We start from the raw sequence: 27,936 nt of genomic DNA, 5'->3' as shown, positions 1-27,936 counted from the left end.
CCACTACACCAACACTCCTTACACTAACTAAATTAGCTGCACTCACATCACATAAATGCTCAGTCAATCAAAAAACAATCAAACATTAGTTTCTTCGTGTAAATATTCATCAAACAATACTTCATTAAAAGGAGCTAAAATACAATAAAATAAGAAAAATTATACAATAGAGAGATTTACAATTCTTCAGCATCAACATCTAAAAGCTGCATGCAGGAAATGCTCATGACTAAATATAATCAGTTTTTTTTTGAGTTGTCATATATACATTATATGTAAATCTAGAGGTCAACAGATTTAAATTTCTCAAAACAGGTGCTATCAATCTTTGTTATTCCTTGTTATTTAAGGTACAGAAATATTGGGCATGTAGACTATTTCTGCCTGAATTTCCATCACACTTACAAGTAGGATTATATTCAATTACACTGTTGTCACAAGTATTTTGTTGTGGGACTTGATCAAATTGAGCTCTTGTGATAATCTTTCATTGTCTAGGATTAGTTATCACATTTAAGAATGATTTGTCAAGAGGCTGGAAAACAACATTCAAATAGTACAAACCTACTATGCTTTTCTGTTGAGTAACTCTGAAGACAGACTCTTACTTAGTCGATATAAGTTCCTTCAGAACACCTTTGTCTAGTTTGGAAATATTATACTTAGCCCAATAAAATGTCTCCAAATTTAAAGATGTTAAAACTGTCCTTACATAGGCTAGCCATCTAATTTCTTTAGTACCAGTCATCTTTAAAGCATCTTCTACAAGAAACTGAATTAGTTTAGCCTGAGGGTTGGACCAAACTGCTAAGCAGAAAACAGCTAGCATAGTTTCTCAAGTGACCTCAATCAGTTGCAATTGCAACTGTAAATATAGAACTTCATTGACCAATGTTTTCATCACTCCTAAAAGGCTTTAAAAAAATCCCATTTGTTTTCACCTAAAAAGACATGTTGTTTTACAGACCACACGCCTGCAGCATAGTGCACTCATCCACAGGTTTTAGCTCTGTATACCACCAGTGCAGGGAGTAAAGTGTAGAGAGTGTTGGATATTTTGTATAGATTTGGGGCCTAGCAGTATTTTCTTACCGCCAAAATGAAAATAATTCAGTAATAATCACTCTTTGCATTCAGATTGGATTTGGTATATAGTACTACAGTATATATATACATTATTTCAGCGCACAGATACATTTAGTGGTATACATTATGTTGGTATGCGTTATTGGTGGTATTTCTGGTGAGCATAATTCCTTTGTTTTATATGTAGCCCCAATATCCAGAACCCCTTATTTTTGTTTAGTTTGTTTGTGTGATCATTAGAGAGGCCTCAGGCTTACATTTCAGGAACACCACATTTTCATATGGAGTGCCACCATGGGCTGTCCTCACTGACTTATCTACGACAGCGAGCTAACATGTGGTATTCATCACCAATTTATCTACATTAGTGAACTATGTTCAGGGCCTCTCTTTCTGCTGACTCATGTACCTCCAGCAGCAGGCTATTTCATTATGTTAATATTATGTTCCTTTCAGAAAACACACACACTTATACACTGAATGGAATAGTGCACACAGCTACCGCCAAGTCTTATTTTTAGCTACCTTAAAAATGACAATTGCACTGTCTAAACATCTTCCCATATTACCAGTGCTATAATGGTAGATGCACAAAGAAAAGAGAAAAATAAAACACACTACCCGTATGCTTTCAGATATTTTTGTGTATTATAAACAATTGCATTTTAACACCATCTTACCCTTTTTACAGAAATAAATGGAAATTGCACAGTAACAACATTATCTGTAACAAAATGAGAAGAGAGCGGCGAAAACATATTCAATTTGCAACATTTAACATGTTGATAAAACACTGGAATTCCCTCTTCTACTCTGACTGAATACTTTTGCACGCATACACACTGCCCCCGCACTCTGCAATATAATTACCAAGCTTGTCCAGCGTGAATCCTTCGGCTGGTCGCCTTCTGGAAGTGGCTCAATGCTCCCTCTTAAAGCACCCCAGCAAGGACGTGCATCTGCCGGCACTCAAGCCAGGGATTATTGTCTGGAATTTCCCAGACTGGGCAGCAGTGCACTGGGACCTTCTTAGTCAGGAAACTCCAGCCACACCAGCCAAGTCTTTCCACAAGCTGTGTAAAATGTCTTCTCCCTTATTTCTTCCCCGAGATTCTACAGGAAAACTCTTGTTACCTCCCTTAATGTGACGTGCATCCAATGAAAATCCATCATGTCCTATACTCCTACTTTCAACAATGGCTTGGCTTATACAGTTGCAACTGTAACAAAACTGATTTCCTGCTTATTCGAGTCTTTGCTTCCTGCAAATACTGTGGACAGAGCAGGGATAGAAGCAAAGAGAAAAAAAATCTGGATGCACGTTTAAAATGTCTTTCAGAGCCTGTCTTTTCCATCTCATTTTGCACTGAAGAACACATTATATTATTAATGAGTTAGAATCATGTTAGTTTTGTTAATGAGGTTAGTTCATTAATCCTCAAATGTGTCTCCTGCAACAGAGACATTTCAGGTGAGAAAAACAAAATATGCTTTTAACTGTGAAAAAAAAATATTTGCATTTTAGATGTAGAAATCGTTTTTGACTGAATAGCCTGTTTTCATTTACATGTCCATGTCCCACTGGCAACACATGCCTTGCTGTACCGCATTATAGCAATGCACCAAACCCATGCAGTGGTGCTGCATGAAAAAAATGCTAAATAATCTTACATATTCCCTCCTTTTTTTTTTAGAATTTGGCTTCGATCCAGGCCAATTGGAAAAAAACAACTTGCCCCCCGTTCTTCTTTTAAAATGTGTGCATATTGGGATATCTTTCTCTTCCTGACGTAGTTACTAAGATTAGCAACATTTTCATTTTTACTGATAGCACAATCAACCATCCACCCATGATTAGCACCAGGACAGCTAAACCCACTATTGAACGTTCCCCCCATGTTCCCCAATTAAATCTTTCCACCTCCATTATACCCAGGTTACTAACTGTAATATTGTTTTTTCTCAGATTCATTTTCATTACATGTTTTTCTTTATGATTCAATAAAAACTCCACATCCGGATCTATTGGAAATGTGTCACTTTGAAAAAAATCATCATTTTCTACTTGGCTTTCCCAAATATCATTTGTCACGTGAAACAATGTTAACCCTCCAATTGACACAATTGTATCCTTCGGAAACCTGTAAGTAAAAAACATTATATTTCACCTGTTTAACCACATATGTTCCATGATTCAAATGTACTATTGTCATGTTCTTTAAATAGGTGCTGACCAACCATTTACCTCTGACCATCTTAGCCTGTGCCAGTTCTTCACTCCCCATATTGCTAATAATCACTTCACATCCTTCTGATATACTTGGGTCAGATTTCAAACCACAAATAGCATCTGTGGCATCAGGAACAAACGGTTTACACGGACACATATAATTTTGTTCTTTACATTTGACACACGTTTCCAAGTTTGGTATTAAGTAAACTTCAGGCTCCCATGACTGAAACACCACCACTTCTGGAGTCTTAATCTTAATAAATGTGTCCTCTTGCCAAAACCCCACTTGTGTACCCACTTGGTTTGATAAATAAGTTCAGGAGCTACATATGGGATGCATAGTAAAAAAACAATCTCCAACCTTTCCAAGTCCACATATAATGGCATTGCATTACCCATTTCAAATGCAATTTTTACTTGTACCACATCAATTTCCCTCCTGGTCAATCTTTCTATCATTTGATGAATAATATCCTGCGAAACAAAAAACAAGGGAATATGTCCTTGAATCAATTGTGAAACTGCAGTTTGAACTTCTCTCATATAATTCGTTAATAGTCTATCAACAGGACTCATTATATTCAATATTTCATTTAAAGTTCTGTCATGCTTAATAATTAGCTTAGTCGCCCGTTGCATCACATCCGCTTGTTCATTTAGAATGATTTCAGTTTCATTTATGAATCTTACTTGTTCATCCAATCCCCCTCTAATCCCATTTAATGTTTTTTGTATTATTTCTAGGACAACACTCAATTGTTGCGCTTTAGTACTCAGCATTCCTACCAAAATGGCATTGGCTGTTGATATTGTGGTACCTATTATGGCTCCAACTATAGACATTACCAATGACATCGCGAGCATCACCGCTCCTCTTTTTCCTCTCCTCTTCTTAATGTCTGCTGAATTCACAAATGTGTTTTCCAATTCCATCAATATATCTCTTATTGACTGCTTAGAGTCCTCTTTTCTTGTTTCCAACCACTCTTTAGTCTGTTCAATCTTAATTCCGGTATGTTTCAAATGTTTTTCAATCAAAATCTCAGGATTCAATGGTATGTAGATATTCTGGAAAATCATCCTTCTATCACTCATGATGAATCCTGGTGCCTTTTCTACCGCGATACCAGATGCTGGTCCAGGTTCAATGACAACCTGTGCTTCTGAATTTTTGAAGATCCCTCCGAATATCCTCATCATTAACCATATTGTTGGTATCATCTTCAATGCTGATCGCTTTGCAGCCTTGGTCTTCACCCCCCTTCGGGGCTTTTCCAGAATCCGTCCACGTGGGCTCCAGGACTCCATCGTCTCCCGTGACCTCCGGTACAAATATGTTAATATTCTAAATCAAATAGAAAAGAAACAGATTAAGTATATAGCACAATACCAACTTCACCCTTTTGCCAAAAATAAAACATGCTTTGTAAAACATTTCGCCCTTTTTCTTTCGCCTTCTGAAATTAAGCACAGGTTAAAAAGAAAACAATCATACATAAAACAGCATTCAATATTTAATACATTTTCATTCTGCACACCAACTCCATTAACTTCATCTTCTATTTTCTTTACATATATATATATTTACCTATATTACAGTGTTTACGTGCAATTATAACAATCAACCATCTTTATTTAACGTCTCTGTCACTAACTTCTGTCTGGACCCACTTACTTCGCTTTTTTTTATGTTCAAGGGACTTTATCTGTTTCTACACGCTCCAGATTTTTTATCTCATGTCTTGGATGACATGGCTTGATTTGGTTTACATTCACAAACTGTCCTGTTGCTGTTTCACCTTCAGTCTTTAACATTTTATAAACTACAGGAGAGACCTTATCTATAATTCGAAATGGCCCCTGCCAGGCTGCTAGGAATTAGGAATTTTTCTGTTTACTTTTTCCAAAATGAAATTTGTACACCTGATCCCCCACACAATACTCCTTTACTGATGTCTTTTTTATCATAATACGATTTGGCACTGTCAGCAGCTCTTTCTAGATTTCTCTGTACAAAAGCAAATGCATGTTGTAAATGCTTCCTCAGTTCATCAATGTATTCATGAACTGTGGATGCACTCACAAGTGTCTGCTCATGTGTTCTGTATAGCAGGTGTTGTGGCAACACCATCTTCCTACCTGTCAAGACCTCATGTGGGCTAATACCTGTTGCCTTGGCAGGAGTTGATCTGATTGCCATCAAAACCAAAGGTAAACGTAAATCCCAGCTGGAACCTGCTTCAGCCACGAATTTCTTTAAAATGTCCACAACAGACCTATTGCCCCGTTCAACTCCACCTGAGGAAGCCGCCCGATATCCGATATGTAGTTTCCTTTTCACACTCAGTATTTGCCATACCTTGCTCATTAGAGCACTTGTGAAATGACTTCCTCTGTCTGACTCAATACTTTGTGGCAACCCAAACCTTGAGAACACGTGATTCAATAGCAAGGTGGCTGCTGTTTGCACACTACAATCTGGTGCAGGAATACATTCAATCCACTTCGACATCAAACATACCACACTCAAAATATAACGGTTTCCTCTGCTCAACCTTTTTAAAGGCCCTACATAGTCTATTTGCAAATCTGACCATGGAAGGGTTAGGCCTCTTTTCATTAGTGGAGCCCTGTGCATTGGTGAAGCAGGTTTAAATTGGGCACATACTAGACATCCTCTAGCATACAATTCCACATCTTGGGACATATGTGGCCAATAAGCATAATCTTTTAGTATTTCCAATGTTTTTTGTGAACCTCTGTGTCCTGCAGTTATGGCATCATGTGCATGGTGTAGCATTTGCCCTCTAAATGAAAGGGGTACCACCCATTGTATCTGTCCTGTTATGGACTCTCTAACCATGAGTCCATCCTGTAATCTAATTTGTGTTTTATTCTTTAATAGCACCGTGAATTCCTCTTTTCCCACACAATCATTTTCTGTTAAAAGGTTTTGTCCAGGATCTATCAAATGGTTATAATAGATTCCAAAAATTCGATCATTCTTTTGTGCCTCAATCAAATCTTGGTCTGGGGTGTTGTAACTCCATTGTACACTGATTGTTCTGTCTCCTTTGGTGCTTTAGAACGTGTTACTGCATCAATCTGTATTTCACCCAGTAAATGTTCAATAGGTAGCAATTCTCCCATCACAGCCCCAATTTTAGCCAGGTGGTCTGCCTTATCATTCCCCTCTTTATCCTCTCCTGGAGTTTTTAAATGCCCACAAATTTTTCTCCAGTATATTGTCAAATTATTCTCTGACACCAATTTGTCTATGGCGTGTATCATTTTTCCATGCTTAAGTGGCTTTTTGTTGTATGTAATCATGCCTCTCGCTTTCCAGCCAGGTAGATATTTCACAAAGCTATTTCGTGCATAGTCAGAATCAGTCACCAGGACAATTTCGCTGAATTTATTATCAATTGCAGTAGCAATTGCTTTATAAATGGCTGCCAATTCCGCTACTTGACTGCTCCTAGCTCCAATTCTCATCCCTATGCTGTGGATACCTTCACATTTCAACCAGACATTTCCTATTCCTGACACTAATTGTTTATTACTGTCATTTTTAATGTGAAAAGCACAACCATCAACATATGCAGTTGGCAAGTCCTTGCATGTTTTTTCATCAAAAGCTTTGTGTGGTGATTGTTCAAACTCCTGTAAATTAGGTTCTATTTCCATTTCGTTTGATGCATGTTCAGCTGCACAGTCATGTAAATCTGCTAAACCTTGAGCAATTGGGCTCTTTTTATTTTGGCCATATCTCACTTCTACAGGAAAACCTTGTAATGCTAGCGTTCATGAAGTGATTCTGCACTGCGCTAGATTCCCTGACCTAATTCTTTTACTCTCTAAGAATTGCAAAGGTTGATGATTTGTTTCAATAATCACCTTTTCTCCCTGAACAATGGGGCGGAAATGTTGTAGCGCCCACACAGTGGTTAATAGGGCCTTTTCACATTCATTGAATTTCATTTCAACTTGGGAAAATGCTTTACTTGCATAGGCTATGGTTTTGTGATTCACATCATGTTTTTGTGATAACACTGCTGACATACAATGTTCAGAGAAACCTATTTCTATAAAGAAATCCCTGTCCTTTATGGGATATGCTAAAGATGGTGCCTTTACAAGACATTCTTTTAATTTAGCCACAGCCTCAGACTGCTCTTTTTCCCATTTCCAAGGTGTATTCATTTTTTAGCAGTTTAGTTAATGGTTGAGTGATTTTAGCATAATTTTCAATGGACTTCCTGTTATATCCTGTCATTCCTAATAAACTTTTTACCCCTTTCACATTTTTAGGGTCTTTTAGTTTTTGTATGGCCTCTATTTTCTTCTTTTATGGATTTAGCCCATATTCAGTTACTTCATGGCCTAGAAAATTCACTTTTTTCTTGCACCATTGTGCTTTTTGTAAAGACAATTTGGCGCCTGCTTTCTGCAATTGGCCAAGCACATGTCTTATTTCATCAAAATGGTTTTTTAAACTTTCATTTTTTATCAGGACATCATCCACATAAACTATGGTTCCTCTTTCTGCCGCATCAGGCATGGCCTTGCTCAAAAATATTCCAAATTCGCTCCCACTATTAACGTACCCGAACGGAGTTCTAACCCATGCGTATTGTGTTCTGTCAAATGTAAAGGAAAATAAATTCTTTATCTCCTCTGCCAATGGGACGCACCAATATCCAGAGGTGAGATCTAATGTGGTAAACACCTTTGAACCATGTACCTGAGGTAGGCCCTGATCAATGAATGGCAGTGGCCATCTGGACACTGGTACTCTTTTATTTAACTCCCTTAAGTCTGCACATAGCCGCCATTGACCATTTGGCTTTTACACACCTAAAATGGGCGTGTTGGATGTGCTGTGGATAGGACCGATGATTCCCCGCGATTATAAATTTTTAATAATCTCTGCCAATGATTCTAAACATGCCAGCGGTAGTCTATACTGGCGTACAAATACTGGACTTCTGCTACACCCTTCCGGAAGTGTGGCCACATGTAAATTAGTTAGCCCGCAATCATAAGCATCTTTTGCAAATACATCTTTAAATTCCATAAATATCTTCCTCAATTCATGTCTATCCTCATCGTTGTCACACGCATTCGCTAAGGAGATCTGCTATTCTACCATTTTGGAAAATTCTGGAAAATGTTCTGGTAGTGGAATCTCGGCGCTTTCCTCTAGCTGTGTGGCTGTGTCTCTTTGTAACGCTGCCACTTTTAAATGTTTTGGCATGTAAGCTTCCATTTCAACGGACTGATTTTCCATTTCATTTTCACTTAAATCAAATGTTATACAACTCTCTTGATAACAGCATACTGTCTCACTTGAATCATAAGGGTACACAGAATGAATTTTAAATATTCCTTTGGGCTGAGAGTCCAGGTATTCTGGCAACTCACCCTTGGCATCTACATACTTTTCAGGGATAATTCCAATCACCATGTTATTTAGATCTGCAGTATAATGTGATTTTTGTATGGCCATTCCTAATGGGGAGTTTTCCTCTAAATGAATATCTTGACAACCCTTATTATTTACCATCATTCTTACAGACCCTTCACCAATATCTACCAATGGAATGTATTCATAATCCAGGCCTTGATGTTTTATGGATTCATTCAGGCACACAAATGCATCGGAGTCTTTCATCTTCTGTCCATTTTTGTATTTCAGTGTTATTGCAAACTGTTTTGTAAATGCAGGAATAATAGTATCTTTCCTCATTTGTAGTTCAATTGCATAAGGAATCAGTTGTGCACAATGATAAGCCCTTCTTTTGTCTTCAAATTCAGGTGCCGGCACACCCAGGCGTGACCATATCTTTTGATTAAGGAAATCTAACACAATACACATTCTGTGCATGATGTCATTGCCCATGTAAAAGTCATTTTGTGCTCCACTCACTATCCATACATTATGGTAAATTGCTTTCTGCCCAATACTGATTTTCAGCATGCATCTGCCTGCAATTCGGTTTTCGAAGTCTGGACTGTCCAACCCAGAAACATATTGGTTTTTAATCCTAAATTTAGGGATCTCCTCCCTCTCCATTATTTTTTGCAACAATTTCTCATTGATGAAGCTCCTCTCCTTTTCAAGCGCTAAAGTGGCTTTTATTGTTTTAAAACAGTAATTTATACCAACATGAACCCATGGTTGCTTATCTTCCATGTGTATTTCAGCAAGAGTGGTAATGTGTTTTTCTGAATCTGTTTTAGGAGCAATATTCTGTTTGCATGTCTTCTCTTTTAAATAAAAACATGAACAAAAGTGTCCCACGCGGCTGGCGCACAGCGTGCCCGTGCGAATGTCTGCGCCAGCCGATTGTGCGATAAAATCAATTTCCGCGCACAGCGTATTGATGGATTCCCACCTCCAAAAGCAGACGTGGCGCAGAGTGGCGCAGCGACCCTGCATCAGCGCCAGTTACGCCCCCAAGAACGCCCTCGCGCAAGGAAAAGCCATCAAGATCGCAAAACCATCGTAAAGGGCTGCGCCTGCGAGAAGTATTACACGCGAATGGCCTGGGTGCGTGTATTTCAGGGGTGCGCGAGAAGTCCCACACGCGAATGGCCTGGGTGCGTGTATTTCAGAGGTGCGCGAGAAGTATTACACGCGAATGGCCTGGGTGTGTATTGCAGGGGTGCACGAGAAGTTCCACACGCGATTGGCCTGGGCGCGTGTATTTCAGGGGCTCGCGGGTGGTTTCACACGCGATCGGACCTGGGGGAGCATGTGCGTGTATTTCAGGGGTGCGCGAGAAGTTCCACACGCGATTGGCCTGGGCGCGTGTATTACAGGGGCTCACGGGTGGTTTCACACGCGATCGTGCCTGGGGGAGCGTGTGCGTGTATTTCAGGGGCTCGCGGGTGGTTTCACACGCGATCGGGCCTGGGGGAGCGTGTGCGTGTATTTCAGGGGCTCGCTGGTGGTTTCACACGCGATCAGTTCTGGGGGAGCGTGTGCGTGTATTTCAGGGGTGCGCGAGAAGTTCCACACGCGATTGGCCTGGGTGCGTGTATTTCAGGGGCTCGCGGGTTGTTTCACACACGATCAGGCCTGGGGGAGCGTTTGCGTGTATTCCAGGGGTGCGCGAGAAGTTCCACACGCGATTGGCCTGGACACGTGTATTTCAGGGGCTCGCGGGTGGTTTCACACGCGATCGGGCCTGGGGGAGCGTGTGCGTGTATTTCAGGGGCTCGTGGGTGGTTCCACACGTGATCGGGCCTGGGGGAGCGTGTGCGTGTATTTCAGGGGCTTGCGGGTGGTTCCACACGTGATCGGGCCTGGGGGAGCGTGTGCGTGTATTTCAGGGGCTTGCGGGTGGTTTCACACGCGATCGGGTCTGGGAGAGCGTGTGCGTGTATTTCAGGGGCCCGCGGGTGGTTTCACACGCGATCGGGCCTGTGGGAGCGGGGTACGTGTATTTCAGGGGTGCGTGAGAAGTACCACACGCGATTGGCCTGGGTGCGTGTATTTCAGGGGCTCGTGGGTGGTTTCACACACGATCGGGCCTGGGGGAGCGTGTGCGTGTATTCCAGGGGTGCGCGGGAAGTTTTACACGCTCGCCTACAACAAGTATTCATGGAAACGAACGTGGCCAATCCGGAAACACGTACGCCAGCAGGAAGTATGCGTATGTCCACCCGCACAGCATAAAAGTGCACGCAAACAACAAACAAGCTCAGACGCCAGGATGAACATACCGTTCCTAGCAGCAGTGGCCGTGGGATACCGCAGGAGGAGGAGGAGGATAGTCCGGCCCAGAATTTTTACACCCAGAACCAGCCTTTTTGGGATGCCTGATGACCATGTGTATGGGAGGTACAGGTTTCCACCTCACATAATACTCAACCTGGTCAGTGAGTGGGAGGATGACCTCACATCAACCACCCTGTGCTCCCAAGCACTCAGCCCCCTGGAGAAGGTCCTCAATGTACTGCACTTCCTGGCCACTGGATCATTTCAGCGGACAAGTGCCATAGTGGGGGGGGGTGTCACAGGCCACGCAGTCACGCTGCCTACACCAGGTCTTGGCCATCATCACTGCACGCCCATCAGTCCGCAGGCACATATACCTGCTCAGAACACCTGCAGAAAGGCAGGCTGTTGCCCAGGACTTCTACTGGGTGGCACAATTCCCCAAAGTGCTAGGTGCCATTGATTGCACCCATGTGGCTCTACGTCCCCCCAGGGCAAATGAGCACATCTATAGAAACCGCAAGCACTGGCATTCCATCAATGCCCAGGTAGTATGTGATGCCAAGGGAATCATCACCTCAGTATACGCCAACTATCCAGGCTCCACCCACGACAGTTTCATCTACAGAATGTCTACCCTAAACCGGGACATAGAAACTGGGCGGCATGGCGATACATGGCTGCTCGGTGAGTATAAATGCCACTGCGCATGCATGCATGTCAGATACTGAGTAATGTCACAACCCCACTGATGATACCCATCACCACCTCCCCAGGGGACAGTGCCTACCCTCTCAGCACCCACATGATGACGCCAATTCGGAACCCCACCACGCCGCCCCAGGTAAGATACAACACAGCCCACATTGCAACCCGGGGCATCGTGGAGCGCACATTCGGAGTGCTCAAGTCACGCTTCCGCTCCCTTGACCGTTCTGGCGGGCAGCTGTTATACGCTCCCCCAGTAGTGTGCAGGATCATAGTGGCAGCATGTGTCCTGCACAACGTTGCAACACGCCGGGGCCTGGCCGTGGACATGGTGGTGCCCCCACATCCCCAACCACATGCATGCCCACTGCACATGGGAGGGGAAAGGGCACAGGGTGAGGCAGCCCGTACGCAGCTCTTGGCTAATTACTTCACATAAAATCACACCCCTGTGGAGTGCACACAGCCCTGGCACATACCAGCTGATAATCAATGATGATTGTTACTGACAATTATGATGTGTCAATGGACAGTCAACTGTCACAACCATACCAGCCTGAGATTGTACATATGGAAGTGTTCCAATGTGTGCTTCCCAAACTACACAAACAGCACCAATGCTGTGTTCAAAAGACACACTTCTATGCTGCTGAAATCATTACCCCCTTGCAAGACACAACATGACAACAGTGCCATGTCACCCAACCCCTCCCCAGCACCGCCACCCAACACACCATGGCATGACATGCCATGTGAGAGCAAACAAAGTCATCCCCCAAACATGACATGTGTCACAAAGTACAGTGTCCCTAATGGAAACTGGCCACACACAATATGCCCACATGAATGTAGAAACAACAACACACATGACCAAATACTTACCACAATACAATGGACATAGCATAAACATGACAGTACTAAGGCAAAGGATACGTAGTCTTACAACATGAGAATGCCAGCACATCCACCACCTCCAACTGTACAGTGTTGTTGCCACACACATCTGGAAGTCCACTGCTCACAACATGAGCCCCATCTCCAAAGTGGACGGCCTTGTGAAGACATGAGGAATGAACCTGCAAATCAGGTGGGAGACATGGATGCACAAGCACACATCAATTCACCAAGCAGTGCACAATACAACAACAATATGCACTAGGAATGTATACACAGTATTGACTACAGACTGCCCACACAGCTCATGGGAGTCCAACTTCACTGTGTAATTCACTGTCACTTGGGCACACCCTTTGCAAGCCCATGGAAACGGGAAGCAGGAGGGGTGTGTGTCTCACTGACCCAAGCATCTAACCCAAACTCATGACAAGCCTGCATGTGCCCAGCCGGAATACAGTGGATGCCCACGGGAGCCACACAAGGCAACACACTGCAACAAAAAATCAAAAATCAAAAATCAAAAATCAAAAATGGCCATGTGTGGGCCAGGGGGGGTAGGGGAGGCCACCCAGGAGGTCTGAGGACAGGGTGCCCACCAACAGTCACCTGCGTGAATGTTGCGGAAAAAAAACACCTCCATGGGCTCATGGCCTGCACGGCTACTAAATAGTGGGAGATTCACTGCTGGATTCACTCTCCTCAACCTCTGCTGCTGCTGCCACAGAAGGTGGTGGTGCCATGGGAGGCAGCCCACACAATGCCCTAGTTTGGTCCTCCATGGCAGTAAGCATGTGGGCCTGGAAGGCCTCGTTCTGGAGGGATATGGTGCGGAGATCCCCATGCAACACCCGACGTGTTGCCCGGACCTCCTGCATCTCTGCTGAGAGCGTACGGGTGACGCGCTCCAGCAGCTGTTCCGTCCTGGTGACATTGGAAGCCTCAAGGTCCACAAGAGTCTGCCTGAGGTGCCGGACCTCTCCCCTCAGGGCTTCCCTCTGTCCCTGGGCATCTATTGAAATTGATTCCCTCAGATTGTCCAGGGCCGCCTGTCTGTCCCTGTTGGATGCCAACATGTCCTCCCTGACTGATTGGCAAATGGAGTCTGTTTCCTGCTGTAGTAGCTCCATCTGCCTTTCTGGGGGGACAATGGAAGTGGCCACCCTCTCCATGGCCTGAGCAATCATTTCGGATGATGCTGCCTGTTGGTTGGCCATACCGTAAATGCATTGCTCCCATGCGGTATTGCCTGGTGGCGGACGGCCACCGCGTTGGCGGGCACCACACCTGTCTGGGGCAAGGCGAACTGCACCTTGCTGTGTCGGCACTGCCTGAGGCTGCAGGACTGCGTTTCCCCTCTGAACTGCTGACCCAGGAACAGGATCAGATGTTGCGGAGTGTGGCACTGCATCCGTAACCACCACAGGCGCACCTACCAACACTGACATCCCCATAGTGGGCTCTACCCCTGATGCAGGTGGGTCGGACAGAACAGTATCCCTTCCATGAACACATATCTGCGAATCCACATAGGCCTCATCCGAATCAACACCTGAAAAGAGTTCTGGGGAGGTGCAGCCAGGGACACCCCGGGACAGTATGGCCTGCAGCAAGAGAGGGTTCTCCCCCACCACCAAACCACGTCCCCCACTGGTGCCTGGTCGTGCTTCAGATCCCTCCTGGCCCTGCACCATCTCCTCTCCCTCAACAGCATCAGGTGCGTCATCCTCTGCAAAAACAAGAAAGACAAAAAATGGAAACAGGCATTAGCACCATGGCACGCTATTAGGCCAGACAAGCCACAGTACCAGTACTTGATTTACACATGCCCCACATGACTATAACCCTCCCATGCATGCACTGTCCATGAGTTGGAAGGGGAGGAAAATGTCAGACACTGATGACACCAAGATGGGAGAGCAACACATCAGCTGCATGCTGGCTAGCAGTGCCATCACACATTGGCCTGTGAGTCGCATGTCCAATACACATACATGACACGTGCCATCACACAGATGGCATGTACCATGGGCATGACATATATGTGACAATGGGGCAGAGTGATGCGCAGTAGAACCAGTTGAATTCCTACAATCAGCCTGAATGAACACAGCTTAATACGGAACAATGTGGTAGCAAGATGCCACTTCAAGGGCAACTGGCGCAATGTAGTGCAAAACGCCTACTGTGGCCAGAAGGGACACTGTAATACCCAAATCCCGGGGCGCAGAATGCATTGGATGAAGCACATGGGTGGGACAAAACACTCAGGCACACACACCCTGACCTGGCACTCAACCGAATCCCCTCCCACAAACTACATACACATGGATCACACACACATGCATGTGCACTCACCGGACAATGCCTCGTAATATGGAAGTTCTCCCACACCTTGGATCTGCTCCTCTGTGACGTAGGTCCCAGCAACATGCTCATGTAGAGTGAGTTCTATGTCCTCTTGTGGAGACCCACCTCCAGTCACCAGAGTTGCGGCATGACTTGAGGCCAGCTTTTTCTTTGCCCTACGCTTAAGGTCGTTCCAGCGCTTGTAGCACTCAACAGCTGTGCGCCTCATAAACCCAAGGGCACTTATGCTGTCCGCGATGGACTGCCAGTGTGCCTGACGTCGAGCAGGTGTAATCCTACACCCTGAAGTGACCAACATTTCGGCGTCATGTTCGGACACATACTGCACAAGTGCATCCAGTTCGGCATCATTGAAGCTAGGCTTCCTTGGCGTGCCGGACCGTGTAGCTGTGTCGGGGTCATCAGCCTGTACTGGACGAGCACTCTTCCTCTTTCTTTTTGTGGGTGGTGGGGATCCGGAGTGCCCTACGCCGCTCTGGACACTAGAGGCAGGAGCACCGGTGGACTGTGTAGTAGTAGTGTGCGATGGCACACTGACCACATGACTATCTGCAGGCATTAGCTGAAGTGTGATTATGGCAGGGGGAACCTCAGTCTGATGTACCGGGACCAACACTGTCCTTGCTGGGGGAGTCAGAGCTGGGGTGGACGGAGCTGCAGCTGCCCCTGCAGCCTCCCCACCCCGCCTACTCGGGGCAGCAGATGACATGGCTGCCCCTGTACCACGTGGCCTGGTGACACTGGCTTGTGCCGCCACCCGTGGCCTAGACTTGGCGACCTGGAAGTCAGCCTGGGAGTCACCCTGTGCTAGGTCAGGTGCCACAACGGGCCGGTCCAACAAGGGCTGAGCAGGGATGGTGTCAGCCACGTTTCCCTCAACCATGGGGGGGGGGGATGTGTGTCCCTGACTGGTCCTCCACATGTGGGGGGCTTGGGGGAGTCTGCAAATCCTGGCCACGTCCCCTACCGCGCCCACTACGCCCACCTCTTGAGGCTCGGCCACCTTTGCCACCCTTACCACTTGCTCGCCTCCCAGCCATGGCACTGATGGAGTTGTGCGTATGGAAGTTGCAGTGGACAATTGTCCTGGGCAATTGGGGGTCAAAGGGGTAGGGTACTAGATGGAATTCATACCCAAGTGCTCTAGCAAGGCTGTATGTAACCCCTGGGGAAAGATGACGGGTCACGCAACGCACAGGCACCCCTAAAACAGAAAATGACGTGCACGCGACCCCTCGTAGACCACGTGCGTGGGAAAAGGAACCTGCACTACGCTGTGGCACTCAGGAACACAAAAATGAACGTATGCGTGTCACACGCAGCCTACAATGACCTCTGAAGGGGTACGCTACAAACGGGGCTAGCACAGTTGGTAAATACGTGCGCGACTCACCGTCTGCCTGGGAAAAGAGCGTGAAAAATACGCGCGTGTGCGCATTGGCAACACCCCCGCCAAAAGAAGAATTGTACACTGTGTGAGGAGACAGGACAAAAGGAGAAGTCAACGATGTTTGAGGAAACAGGTCGAAAAGAAAATCAGAAAAATACTGACAGAGGTAACAGTGAAGTAAATCGCGTGTGAACCGACAAGAAGTACAGATTTCACCCACTCGCTCTCCACGGGAAGCACGTACAAGGAAATGACGTACTACACGCACCTTTTAAACCACACCACACGTCCAACAACACTTCCGCGTATACGCACTGAGGCACTATCCTCCAATCACGCAGGCTGACACTCGGACGTGCAGTTTTTGGTCTTGTAACATTCCCCCGGGTACAGGGACACGCCCGCGCGTGTCATGTCACAAACGCGCCTGAGCTGTCAGGGCCTTTGGTCCAATGGAATTGCGTACACAGGCCAATCGCATGTGTAAACACCCATGAGCCCCTGAAATACACGTATCCCCCTCCCCCAGGCCCGATCGCGTGTAAAAACACCCGCGAGCCCCTGTAATAAACGCGCCCAGGCCAATCGCATGTGAGAAGCTTCTCGCGCACCCCTGAAATACACATGCCCAGGCCAATCACGTGTGGAACTTCACGCGCACCCCTGAAATACACGCACACGCTCCCCCAGGCCCGATCGCGTGTAAAAACACCCGCGAGCCCCTGTAATACATGCGCCCAGGCCAATCGCGTGTGAGTAGCTTCTCGCGCACCCCTGAAATACACGCGCCCAGGCCAATCGCGTGCGGAACTTCACGCGCACCCCTGAAATTCACGCACACGCTCACCCAGGCCCGATCGCGTGTGAAAACACCCGCGAGCCCCTGAAATACACGCGCCCAGGCCAATTGCGCGTGAGAAGCTTCTCGCGCACCCCTGAAATACACGCGCCCAGGCCAATCGCGTGTGGAACTACACGCGCACCCCTGAAATTCACGCACACGCTCCCCCAGGCCCGATCGCGTGTGAAAACACCCACGAGCCCCTGAAATACACGCGCCCAGGCCAATCGTGTGTTAGAAGCTTCTCGCGCACCCCTGAAATACACGCGCCCAGGCCAATCGCGTGTGGAACTTCACGCGCACCCCTGAAATTCACGCACACGCTCCCCCAAGCCGATCGCGTGTGAAAACACCCGCGAGCCCCTGAAATACACGCGCCCAGGCCAATCGCGTGTGAGAAGCTTCTCGCGCACCCCTGAAATACACGCGCCCAGGCCAATCGCGTGTGGAACTTCACGCGCACCCCTGGAATTCACGCACACGCTCCCCCAGGCCCGATCGCGTGTGAAAACACCCGCGAGCCCCTGAAATACACGCGCCCAGGCCAATCGCGTGTGAGAAGCTTCTCGCGCACCCCTGAAATACACGCGCCCAGGCCAATCGCGTGTGGAACTTCACGTGCACCCCTGAAATACACGCACACGCTCCGCCAGGCCCGATCGCGTGTGGGCCTTCTCGCGCGTGTAGGACTTTGGCGCAGATTTTTTTCCTGCGCAGTGACGCTACCGCCTGCTTTCGTGTGGCGGACATGTATGGGCCTGTGCGCGTCTTTGGCCGTGCTCTGTTTTTCCCTATTCGATTCCATGAATACGTGTTGTAGGCTAGCGTGTGGGCGTTCTGCGCACTTGCCTCCTGTACTTCCCCTGTGACGCCCACATTTTCACGAGTTGTTCCCCATTCTGCGTGTGACGCCCCGTGTTACGCCTACCTTTGTTATGTGCACCGCGCTATGTGCGAATTCGCTGTGGCCTTATCGCACGGCGTTCGTTGACCTGTGCGCCAGCGTGCGCCGCGCACTTTCTCAGCGCACATCCCACATTTCGCGCGTGCACGGACTTCTATGAATTGATGTGCGATGTTTTCTGTGCGATAATCGCACTTGCACTGCGATTTTCGCTGTTTCTCTGCGAATCACACGTTTTCGCACGCGTGCACCGTTTTTTCGGCGCACGTTGATTCCATGAATCGGCCTGAAAGTGTGCTCATCTATGGCAGTCTGCCATTTTTTCCTTGGGTACAAGTATATTTGTACAGGTAGTTTTTCTTTGTCGCTCTGCATTTTGTCTTGACACATTAATATAACAGTGACACTAGGTATGCAACTATTCTGGAGATATACCTCCACAGCATCATTTGTTTTGGCAACGGTGTGACATTCATTTATGTTGCTGTTTTGTGATTTTATTTTCTTAGGTCTCAATGGTTTTTTGGTTAAGGACCACAGCACTCCATTCACCCCATCTATGAGAGGAGACAATCTTTTCAGGCAATCTGCAAAGAAGCATAGCTTCTCAAGTGACCTCAATCAGTTGCAATTGCAACTGTAAATATAGAACTTCATTGGCCAATGTTTTCATCACTCCTAAAATGCTTTAAAAAAATCCCATTTGGTTTCACCTAAACAGACATGTTGTTTTACAGACCACACACCTGCAGCATAGTGCACTCATCCACAGATTTTAGCTCTGTATACCACCAGTGCAGGGAGTAAAGTGTAGAGAAGCAGATGTACACATCATCTCTATTGCCTACCCCCACACCTCCGTCATACTGGAAGATTACCAGGAAGACAATGTGTATGACACCAGGAATCATACCAATATCGCATTGAAGATACGAGAGATGTTATGTACTCAGACAACCGTTACGAATGTACCCTCACAAGGATGTGGTGGAAGGATGTCTGTATACCCCATTGGACATAGAATGCTATAAGTGAAATTAGACAAGAGTACAATTTCGTCATAAAGAGAAAACATGAGGACGCAATGAAAACAATACATGGATACTTAATAATGAAGATGTAACTGAAGTAACACAGTAAACATTTATGCGAACATGCAGAAATCATATACACTGAGAAGAAAGGTGAGAAGAGAATTAGTAGATGTATATATGCAGAAAACCAAGGTAGATTAGACATACAGAAGCTTGCTGCCGTAGAAACTATATCACAGGTAAAGTAGCCATGATGAAATGATGGACGTTGACTATCCATAAATAGTGAGCACGAAGATTGAAGAAGAGAAGCATGCTGCAGAGCTGACAGGCACTGGAAAAAGGCTTTGTGTGAAGAACAAAGAATATCTGTTTGGCTTAATATCAAGGATGCCACATCAAGAGGTAACTGCAAAGCACAAGGAGAGTCAAAGAGAATAAGCAACATACACACAACATATTTCTCTTACGTTAAGGAAAGGAGTGAACATTTACAAATGCCAAGTATTGAACAATAAAAGATGCAGAAAGCATATGCAAGACAGAGCAACCAACTCTCCAGAGGCCAAGAGGAGTATAATTGAATTAAATAGCACTAAATAAAAGACTAAAATTGACAAAATTGTGGTCTCCTCACACATGGTGCAAAACCAGATAACAAGGCCTATTTATTAAGCTCCAGCTGAAAATAGTCATATATCTACACTCCCCTAAAAGTCCAAAGTAAGAGAACAGTCCACAAGGTCAACTACAGAGATGAAGCCTTGGCTTAGGGCCTTACCGATGAGAGATTGTTGGCTAATTGGCCAAGTGGGCAGTGGTCTGACGCGATTCCACGCACCTGGTTTAGTTTTGCTTACGTGCTGCTAACAAGCCGAATGTCCATGGTTGGGAGAGAATGCCAACCAAACATGAGGGCATATGTGACAGGGTACCATACATTGTTGTAGATGCAAATCTGCTGTTGTTATTCTAGCAATATGTCTTATACGTAGTTAAGAGGTTGTTCAAGTCGTGCTTACCAGATAAGGGGCAGCAAATTATGTTACTAAAACTTAAACTAAGTATAGGTATATATGTTCCCTTAACTAATCCCTCCTTTTGGTAGTTTTTACTGTTTGCCATGTAGGATGACATCATGGCTGATGTACATCGAGATATAAAGCATTTGAGAAATTTGAATGTAGACCTGCCATTAGTTTGTTCACCAGTTTTCCCTACTTTATTAAAGTAGCATTTTGCCATATTCTTTGAGTCTGTCCATGTTTTTGGGTCTGAGATATTTTATTGGTAATTCCATCTTGCACTTGGAATGCTCGAGATGCTACTGCACATTTTGTTAGCTGTGCGGATGGTTCTGGTCCAGTCTGCAGGGCCCATATCTAGACTCTCAGATTTTTACGTATTCTTCCATTAGCCAGAAGATTGCAGGGGTGCCTATGGAGAGCGGATAAAAAACACATGTGTAAGAAAGAGACAGTCAGCAGGTACCCCTTTGACAAAATTCCTGTGCAGTCCCTGCAGGCGCCCATTGCACAGAAGGCGAAGTGGTCGATCATGGAAGAGTCGATATCGAGGGACTCAAGCTGAGCGACGTATGTAAGCATAACATCGAAAGTGGCAAATAAAGGGGAGGGATTGCATTGTAAGTGTAAATAAATATATAGTAAGGGGATTTGGGTTAAGAAAGAAAGAGATACCTCAATTCCTGGTTCGAAGGGGACGGAAAGGCACGCATTAAACTCCAAGTGGGGTATTTTTGGTGGGATTCCTGAGGCAAGGCTGATATGAGGAATGTGTGTCAAACTCCAAAATGGGGTAATCTTGAGATGAGATACATTTACTAAAGAAAGTAAAGGAAGTTGATCATAGAAAATGTAAGTGCACATTCATTTGGGGTTATAAATATGTCAGCGGAAAACTTTTATTTTATTAAACTAGGAGACATAATACGATAGTAATAATATAGCTGGTTATCTAAGAAGATTCTTAGAGTGTTAATAATAAAAAAGCAGGACAGCAAGAATGGATAGAACTATAAACAAAGAAATAAAGAGAACATCATTGTATTAGCTTTAAAATTGGTTAAAGAATTCTTTTTTGGTAATGGGCAGCAATTGATGGTGCTTGCCAGAATTGATTGTTGTGGCATAATTGATTAAAGTAATAACAGAATAAAAGGTTTGCTAGCTATTGACAGTTAAAAACAACTTGTCATTATGGGGGACACACCCCTGATACACTTGAGTAAAACACTATCGAGATACACACCCAAGATTAGGAAGTACCATGTTGAGTGGGTAAAAGGCAGGGCTGATAAAATGTTTATGCCTTGGCCTCAGGAAGGTTCATTATCAAGAACTGTATTGCAACACATGACAACATACTTACATGCTGCATATACAGGGAAAAAGTTACAGAAAAGGTTAGACATTTTAGAGCTATGTTAAATGTATCAGAGAAAGAAGGAAGACCTGCCTGAAAAGGAGTGGATGCTTAATCAGAATAAGGGGAAGAACGTAACACCCTTGGCTCTGCTTTTTCCTTCTGAAAAAAATAGTACAGACACTGAGAAACAAGGATTATGTCCTTTAGAGGAGTTAGAAGCAGCAGTGGGGTATGTGAATCCGACATACAAGCCCCCCGCTTATAACAGTGAGGACAACATGGAAGAAAGCAAGAACAAAGAACGCAAATATATGTCAACGCGTGATGAATATAAAGAGTGTGATGAAAGAGGGGACAGACAGTGATAGAGGAAGAATCTAAGAGACAAAAAGAAGGGAAGGACAAAGCCAATCAAATGATAATAGTGCAGAACAAGTGCATGGGAGGACAGATTTTACTCAAGTTAGACGGAAAGAGTATCGACAATGTTAGAGAAAGAGAGGAATGGGAAAAGAAGGAAAAGGAATGAGAGAGTGTATACAAAGAGGAGAAGGAAAAAGAGAGCAATCGAAAGGAAGAATGAAGAAGGCATGAGGAACAAAAGAAATTAAAAGAGAGGCTAGAGAGAAGAAATGTGATGAAATAGAAACACAGAGATTGAAAGAATGTAGGTTTGAAAGAAGACGACAGGAAGAAAAGAAAAGGGAGATGAGAAGAAGGGAAGAAGAAATGAGAATTTGTACGGGACAAAGGGATGATGAAATAGATTGCCTCGTTAATAGATGCATATTGCGAATTGAAGCACGAGAACGATGGGAAGAAGAGAGAGGGCCAAAACAGCCCCTTACGGAACTGAAAGGGATACAGCGAATACAAACATGGATTGATGAGCATGAGGCAGAAGACATAGGGAAAAGGATTGGGGATTTATATAGGCAAATGAGGGAAAAGATGGTTCAAAACCAAAGGGAGTATCGAAGGATCTCATTGAAAGAAACAGGAGACAGATTGGATGGCGGAATGATGGATAAGCATAGAACGCTGTCCTTAAGTAGACTAGATCATACAAGCTGCGGTATAATGATGACAGATATAGAAAGGGAGTAAAACGAAGGAGTACGAAGAGAAGCCTGGTTTTTCGATAGATCCAAGCATAGAAAGACTAGTAAAATTGTCAGATTTAGAAGACCCAAAAGAAAAAAACACCAACACCATATTCTGAATGACCACAAGCACGGCGGTCGCTCAGTGTACGAGATATATCCCCACCATATGTAAGCAGATTAAGGTTGTTGCCAGGACGATGACGAACGGGCAAAACTAGCCCCACCTGGAAGACGAGAAGTGTAGGTGGGTATGATTGTGGACCAGGATTTACACAATTGCCATTAGAGAAAGGGGGCGGACAAACCCAATATATGCTGTGGCCACAAATGAATAAAGATAATTTGAAATGTAAATTACCTAGTTTGACTGCAGGTGCAGGAAAATGGATTTATGAGTTTGAAAGAATGACTGTGGGATTGATGTTAGTAGTAGGTGACAGAAAAGGCCTGCTAGCAGCTATCCTATGGGAGAGAACTGACAACATTTGGAGACGAGCAGGATATGCGAGTGTGACAGCACAAAACATAACACATGATGGAGCGCTATTTAATAATTGCAGAGCAGACGTAGGGAGGTCACTTAGAGTACAATACCCTGACACATCAGACATGGGTGTGATTATGACAAGGAAAAAGGGTGATGACAAAGATCCTGTTGCTTTTATGTAAGAGATTCAAGAAAATTGGAGTCTTGAGAGGAGGAAACCGGGGATAAATAGTAGCATTATTCTATCATATTTTATGTCAGGAACTGCCTGAGACCGTGCAACAGCAGATTAAGAAACAGTTAGGGATGGAAGCGAAGCCATGGCCAGAAATACAGTTGACTATTGTGAATAATTGTCAATTATTACAAGAGAAGAATAAGAAAAAAGCTGAGAGTAGAAAGCAGGAGGAAGCAAAGTTAGTTCAGAAAGAATTGTCCAAATTCACCATAGAAGGAGCAGTATTGACAAGTGGTAAAGGTTTGGCAACACAAGAGTTACAGCCAGCGCAGCCAAGCAATGTAGGGTACATTATAAATCAAAGTGGGTTACATTTCTGGGAATGGACGTAGAGGAGGACAAGGCAGATTTCAAAACCTTCAAGGAGGAGCAGAATTTAATGGAAGACAACCACAGCAATGCTGGAATTGTGGAAGGACAGGGCATATGGCCCGAATGTGTAGAAGTAGAGTGGGCATGCAGCAGAACTGGAAAGCTACAAGAGGGGGGGTTGGGCTATTTTCTGCAGTATAATGCAGAACCGCAGGAATATTATGCCCAAGATCACATGCAGAATCAGACACGTGTTCTGCAAATACCGCAACTGCAGCAAGTTCCATGGTAAGCACAGTTGCCACAAGGGCAACCACAGCAAGCGCCTATGCAAACACAACCAGTACATCCCTGCGAGCACAGACACAGCAAGCGTTGGTGCCACAATGGAATGCAAGCACAGGAGTCCCACAAGCACCCACTCCTAGGGGAGTATGTCCGTGGTAGGAGGAAATCCTTTCACAGGTGCAGGGATAAATTTACATTCACAATAGGAAAGCCCACAGAATAACATGAAGTGTTCACTACTATCAGAGACACCAGACCCCCAACAGGAACCGAGGTTCAGGGTAACGATAAGAGGCAAGATATTTTCATTTCTTGTAGACACCGGAGTGACTTGCTCCTGTGTTCGAGAGGGAAGTACCCAATGTCTGGCATTGCCATGAATGTGCAGGGAATATCTAATGTCTGGCATTGCCATGAATGTGCAGGGATTCTTTAGGGCTATGAGTCTGTTCCTTTTACTTATGAATTACCAATTTTTATACGAGAGCATGACGTGTCTATGCACCATTGTCTTCTTGGCAGACACCAGTTAACTTATTAGGAGGCAACTTGATGACAAAACTAAACATGATGATATCTTTTACTGACAAGAGGATAGTGTGTTCCATTCCAGGGATACATTACATGAATATAAGACCATGTATATTAGCATTTACATGCCAAAAAGCATTACGAGTTGTGCCTTTATAGCCAGAAGTGTTTTTGTATGGAGTAAATATTTTGTTGACATGGCTTCCTAGACTGGTAGGTAAATTATTGAGAATATCTGACAAATTATTTTAGGCCAGAAATACCTATGGATGTTAAATGTTAAATGTTAAAGGTATTTGTACCGCTCACCGTCACCAACATAGTTGGTGCCCGGGCGCTCTGGCGGATCTGCAAATGAGAAGGTGGGATGGGTTAGTAGGTGAAGCGGGAGTAAGATAGTGAGAGGAGTGGTGTTCTGTTGGCAGCTTCAACTCGGTATACACCGGGTGCTGAGCTTCGGTGCGAGTATTGGATCGATGTCAGTCCTCGTGTGCTGTTGGTGTTGCTTATGTGTTGTTGCAGTGTTGTGAAGTGCGTGCGGGTTGTTGTGCGAGAGATGGTTGTGTGAGATTTTTGAGTGAGATAAATCAAGTCTTTTTGTTAGTCGGTTGTATGAGGTTTAACAGAAGTTCAGAAATCTGTCCGAGTGTGGCACTTGCCAATCCTCCCAATCTCATCAGGGTGGGCAAAGGGGCTACGCCTGGCAGGGTTTGGTTTGTGTGGGGCGCTCCCTGTGCTGTTCTAACGCGCTTTGTAAGTGTTCTGATGGCTCCTCGCCATTCTATTCTAGCCAGATCTGTAGGTGTTCTAATGTTGATGGATTGATTAATGTGGGTTGGGTGTCTATTCTCCTCCTTGGGTGCTGGGGCTGGTGTATTGGACTCCTCTCAAACTTTCTATCTAAATGCATCTGTCGGTTTGGATATGGTACGTCCGGGGGGAGTGGATGAGTCATTTAGGGCTTCTGTCTGAGTATGTGATCAGTCTCTGGAGGCCTCCTTTTGTGACTATTTCCCATGATATCTTGTGGTCTGACGTGTGGTCGGTTCTTTGGGTTTAGTGTTTGTCCATTTTGAGAGTGGCCGAGGTTGGTGTTCGTTATTTTAATGGGGTGGGCATTCTAGTGCGTCGCTGTTGTGGTTACGTTGTGAAGAGCCATGATTTGAGGAGTTTCCTGAATGTAAGGTGGTTTGTTGTGTTCCGTATATTCTTAGGTAGGTCATTGCAGGTTTTCGGTGCCTGGTGAGAGAAAGAGGATCCTTCGAGTTTTTCTTCTGTTATAGGGTTTTGGTTCCAGGCGGATCTTGTCGGTTGATGTAGGCGTAGTTTATCGCTTAGGAATTCTGCACCTTGTTTGTGTAATGCTCTGTGCGTGATGCACATGGACTTGAACTTTATTTGCTGTTTTAATGGTAGCCAGTGTAGAATTTTTAGCACAGGTGTGATGTGTTCTCTTCTGGGTAGCTTGACGAAGAGTCTGGCTGCTGCATTTTGTTTGCGTTGTAGTTTTTTTAGAAGTCGTTCGGGCCTGCCCAGGTATAGGCTATTGCCGTAGTCTACTCTGGACACATGATCAGAGCGATGATGGTGTTTTGTTGACAAACGACAGGAACGATAGGATCCTTTTGCTGCTCACAGGAGGAAGAAACATTTCTTCAGTAGAGAGTTTACTTGTGGCTATAGAGTGAGGTTGTTATCCATCAGGAGCCCTAGGTTTTTTACAGTTGATGATGGTTCTGGTGTGGTACCGAGCTCTCTTGGTCAGGGAATGTAGCTGATGTCTCCTCTCTTTTTTGAAACAATCATTATCTCTGTTTTGCCTGGGTTGATTTTGAGGTGGTTGAGGTTCATCCAGTTGAATATCTCACGAAGGCAATTCTCTAGTGTAGCGTTTTCTTCTCTGGTGTCTTGTATGTTGAAGATCATTTGAGTATCGTCAGCATAGTTGTAGCATGTGAGGCCGTGTTTTTTGATGAGTTTGATTAATAGGTACATGTAGATGTTGAATAGAAGAGGCGAGAAAGATGATCCTTGTGGTACTCTGCACGTGGAGTCTCTAGGTTTGGATTTAAAAGGTTTCATCCATACGGTTCTGTTCTGTTTGTTAGGAAGAGATTGATCCATAGTAGGGCGGTGTCTGTTATCCTTAGTCCTTCTAATCTCTTTATGAGGATATCATGGTTGACAGTGTCGAAAGCTGCAGACAGATCAAGGAGAATCAGGGCGGTGATGTTGTCCGAGTCTGCGTTCGTTTTTAGGTCGTCCCATATTGAGAGGAGAGCTGATTCTGTTCCTCTCATTGGTCTGAAACCAACTTGTGCCTGGTTTAGTAGGCAGTGCTCTTCTATGAATTCTTTTGTAGACGTACATTTCTATAAGTTTGGCTATGTAGGGTATGTTGGAGATGGGTCTGTAGTTGGACAAGTCCTCTACATTTCCTGTTGTGTCTTTGAGTAGCGGCTTGATGTACGCTGATTTGAACTGCTCAGAGATGATTATTGAGATGATTAATTTGTATTTTTCCTAAGTCGCACTTATTGGATTAAAGTAGAGAATAGAAAAATACCACAGAGAATGGTGTTGGGAAAAAAGATTTTTCCAGCAAGATTTAGAAAGGGACGTCCAGCATCTTATGGACCAGCAGTCCATATGATGTGGGCTTATTGAGTGGAGCAGGAGCAGTTAAAATTAAGCTTAAGCCAGGAGCAATTTTGCCACAAGCAAAGCAGTACCCCATGTCCAGAGAACCTGATGAAGGTATATTTTAAACAATTTCCGTTTTAATACAGCAGGGAACATTGGTGCCATAAGAGTCCCCATGTAAAACGGCTGTGTACCCAGTGAAGAAATCAACAAGGGGGTCGTGGAGATTTAGTCAGGATTTCCGTCCCCTAAACAATATAGTCAAAGCATAGTTTCCTCTTGTTTTCCGATTCCAGCTAAGATATTATGCAATATTCCAGCCACAGCCAAGTATTTTACAGTAATGGATTTAATGAACGCATTTTTTTTTAATTCCCCTTCATGAGGACTCACATGATTTGACCTCATTTTCATGTAGAAACTAGTGCTTGAAACACAAAAAACTGCCTCCGGGGTACTGTGATTCCCCTCGATATTTAATAGGGTCCTCCAGATCGACCTAGGTAATGAACAACTTGAGAGCACAATAATTCAGTATGTAGATGATATAATAGTGTGCAGCGAGACGGAAGAAAAGAGTAGAAAAGACTCTGTTCAACTAATGACAATACTAGCAGAAAAAGGATATAAAGTAGACACAGAGAAATTACTAAATTGCCAGGAAGAGGTCCTGTACATAGGACAGATAATCTCTCAATAAGGGAAAAAAGTGACACATGAGAGAACAGACACAATCATGAAGACTCCCAAACCAGCG

At 44.7% G+C, this 27,936-nt stretch overlaps 1 protein-coding gene and 1 long non-coding RNA gene across 2 annotated transcripts in view; one reads left to right on the top strand and one right to left on the bottom strand.

The window, feature by feature from the left end:
* Positions 1-27,936, top strand: part of LOC138515839 (uncharacterized) — a 214,054-nt gene that overhangs the window by 51,853 nt on the left and 134,265 nt on the right. The window lies entirely within an intron of this gene.
* Positions 1,716-27,936, bottom strand: part of LOC138515838 (uncharacterized) — an 85,271-nt gene continuing 59,050 nt past the window's right edge. Inside the window, exon 2 of the mRNA XM_069630583.1 lies at positions 1,716-4,664. Within this exon, the coding sequence (XP_069486684.1) occupies positions 3,518-4,664 (1,147 nt within the window). The 3' untranslated portion in view covers positions 1,716-3,517. The remainder of the gene's footprint in view (positions 4,665-27,936) is intronic.

The sequence above is a fragment of the Ambystoma mexicanum genome, chromosome 6q, assembly GCF_040938575.1.
Source record: "Ambystoma mexicanum isolate Mex_15411 chromosome 6q, UKY_AmexF1_1, whole genome shotgun sequence".
Classification (NCBI taxonomy): domain Eukaryota; kingdom Metazoa; phylum Chordata; class Amphibia; order Caudata; family Ambystomatidae; genus Ambystoma; species Ambystoma mexicanum.
Note: the sequence above shows the minus strand (reverse complement) of the source record. Positions and strands in the feature narration are given on the sequence as shown.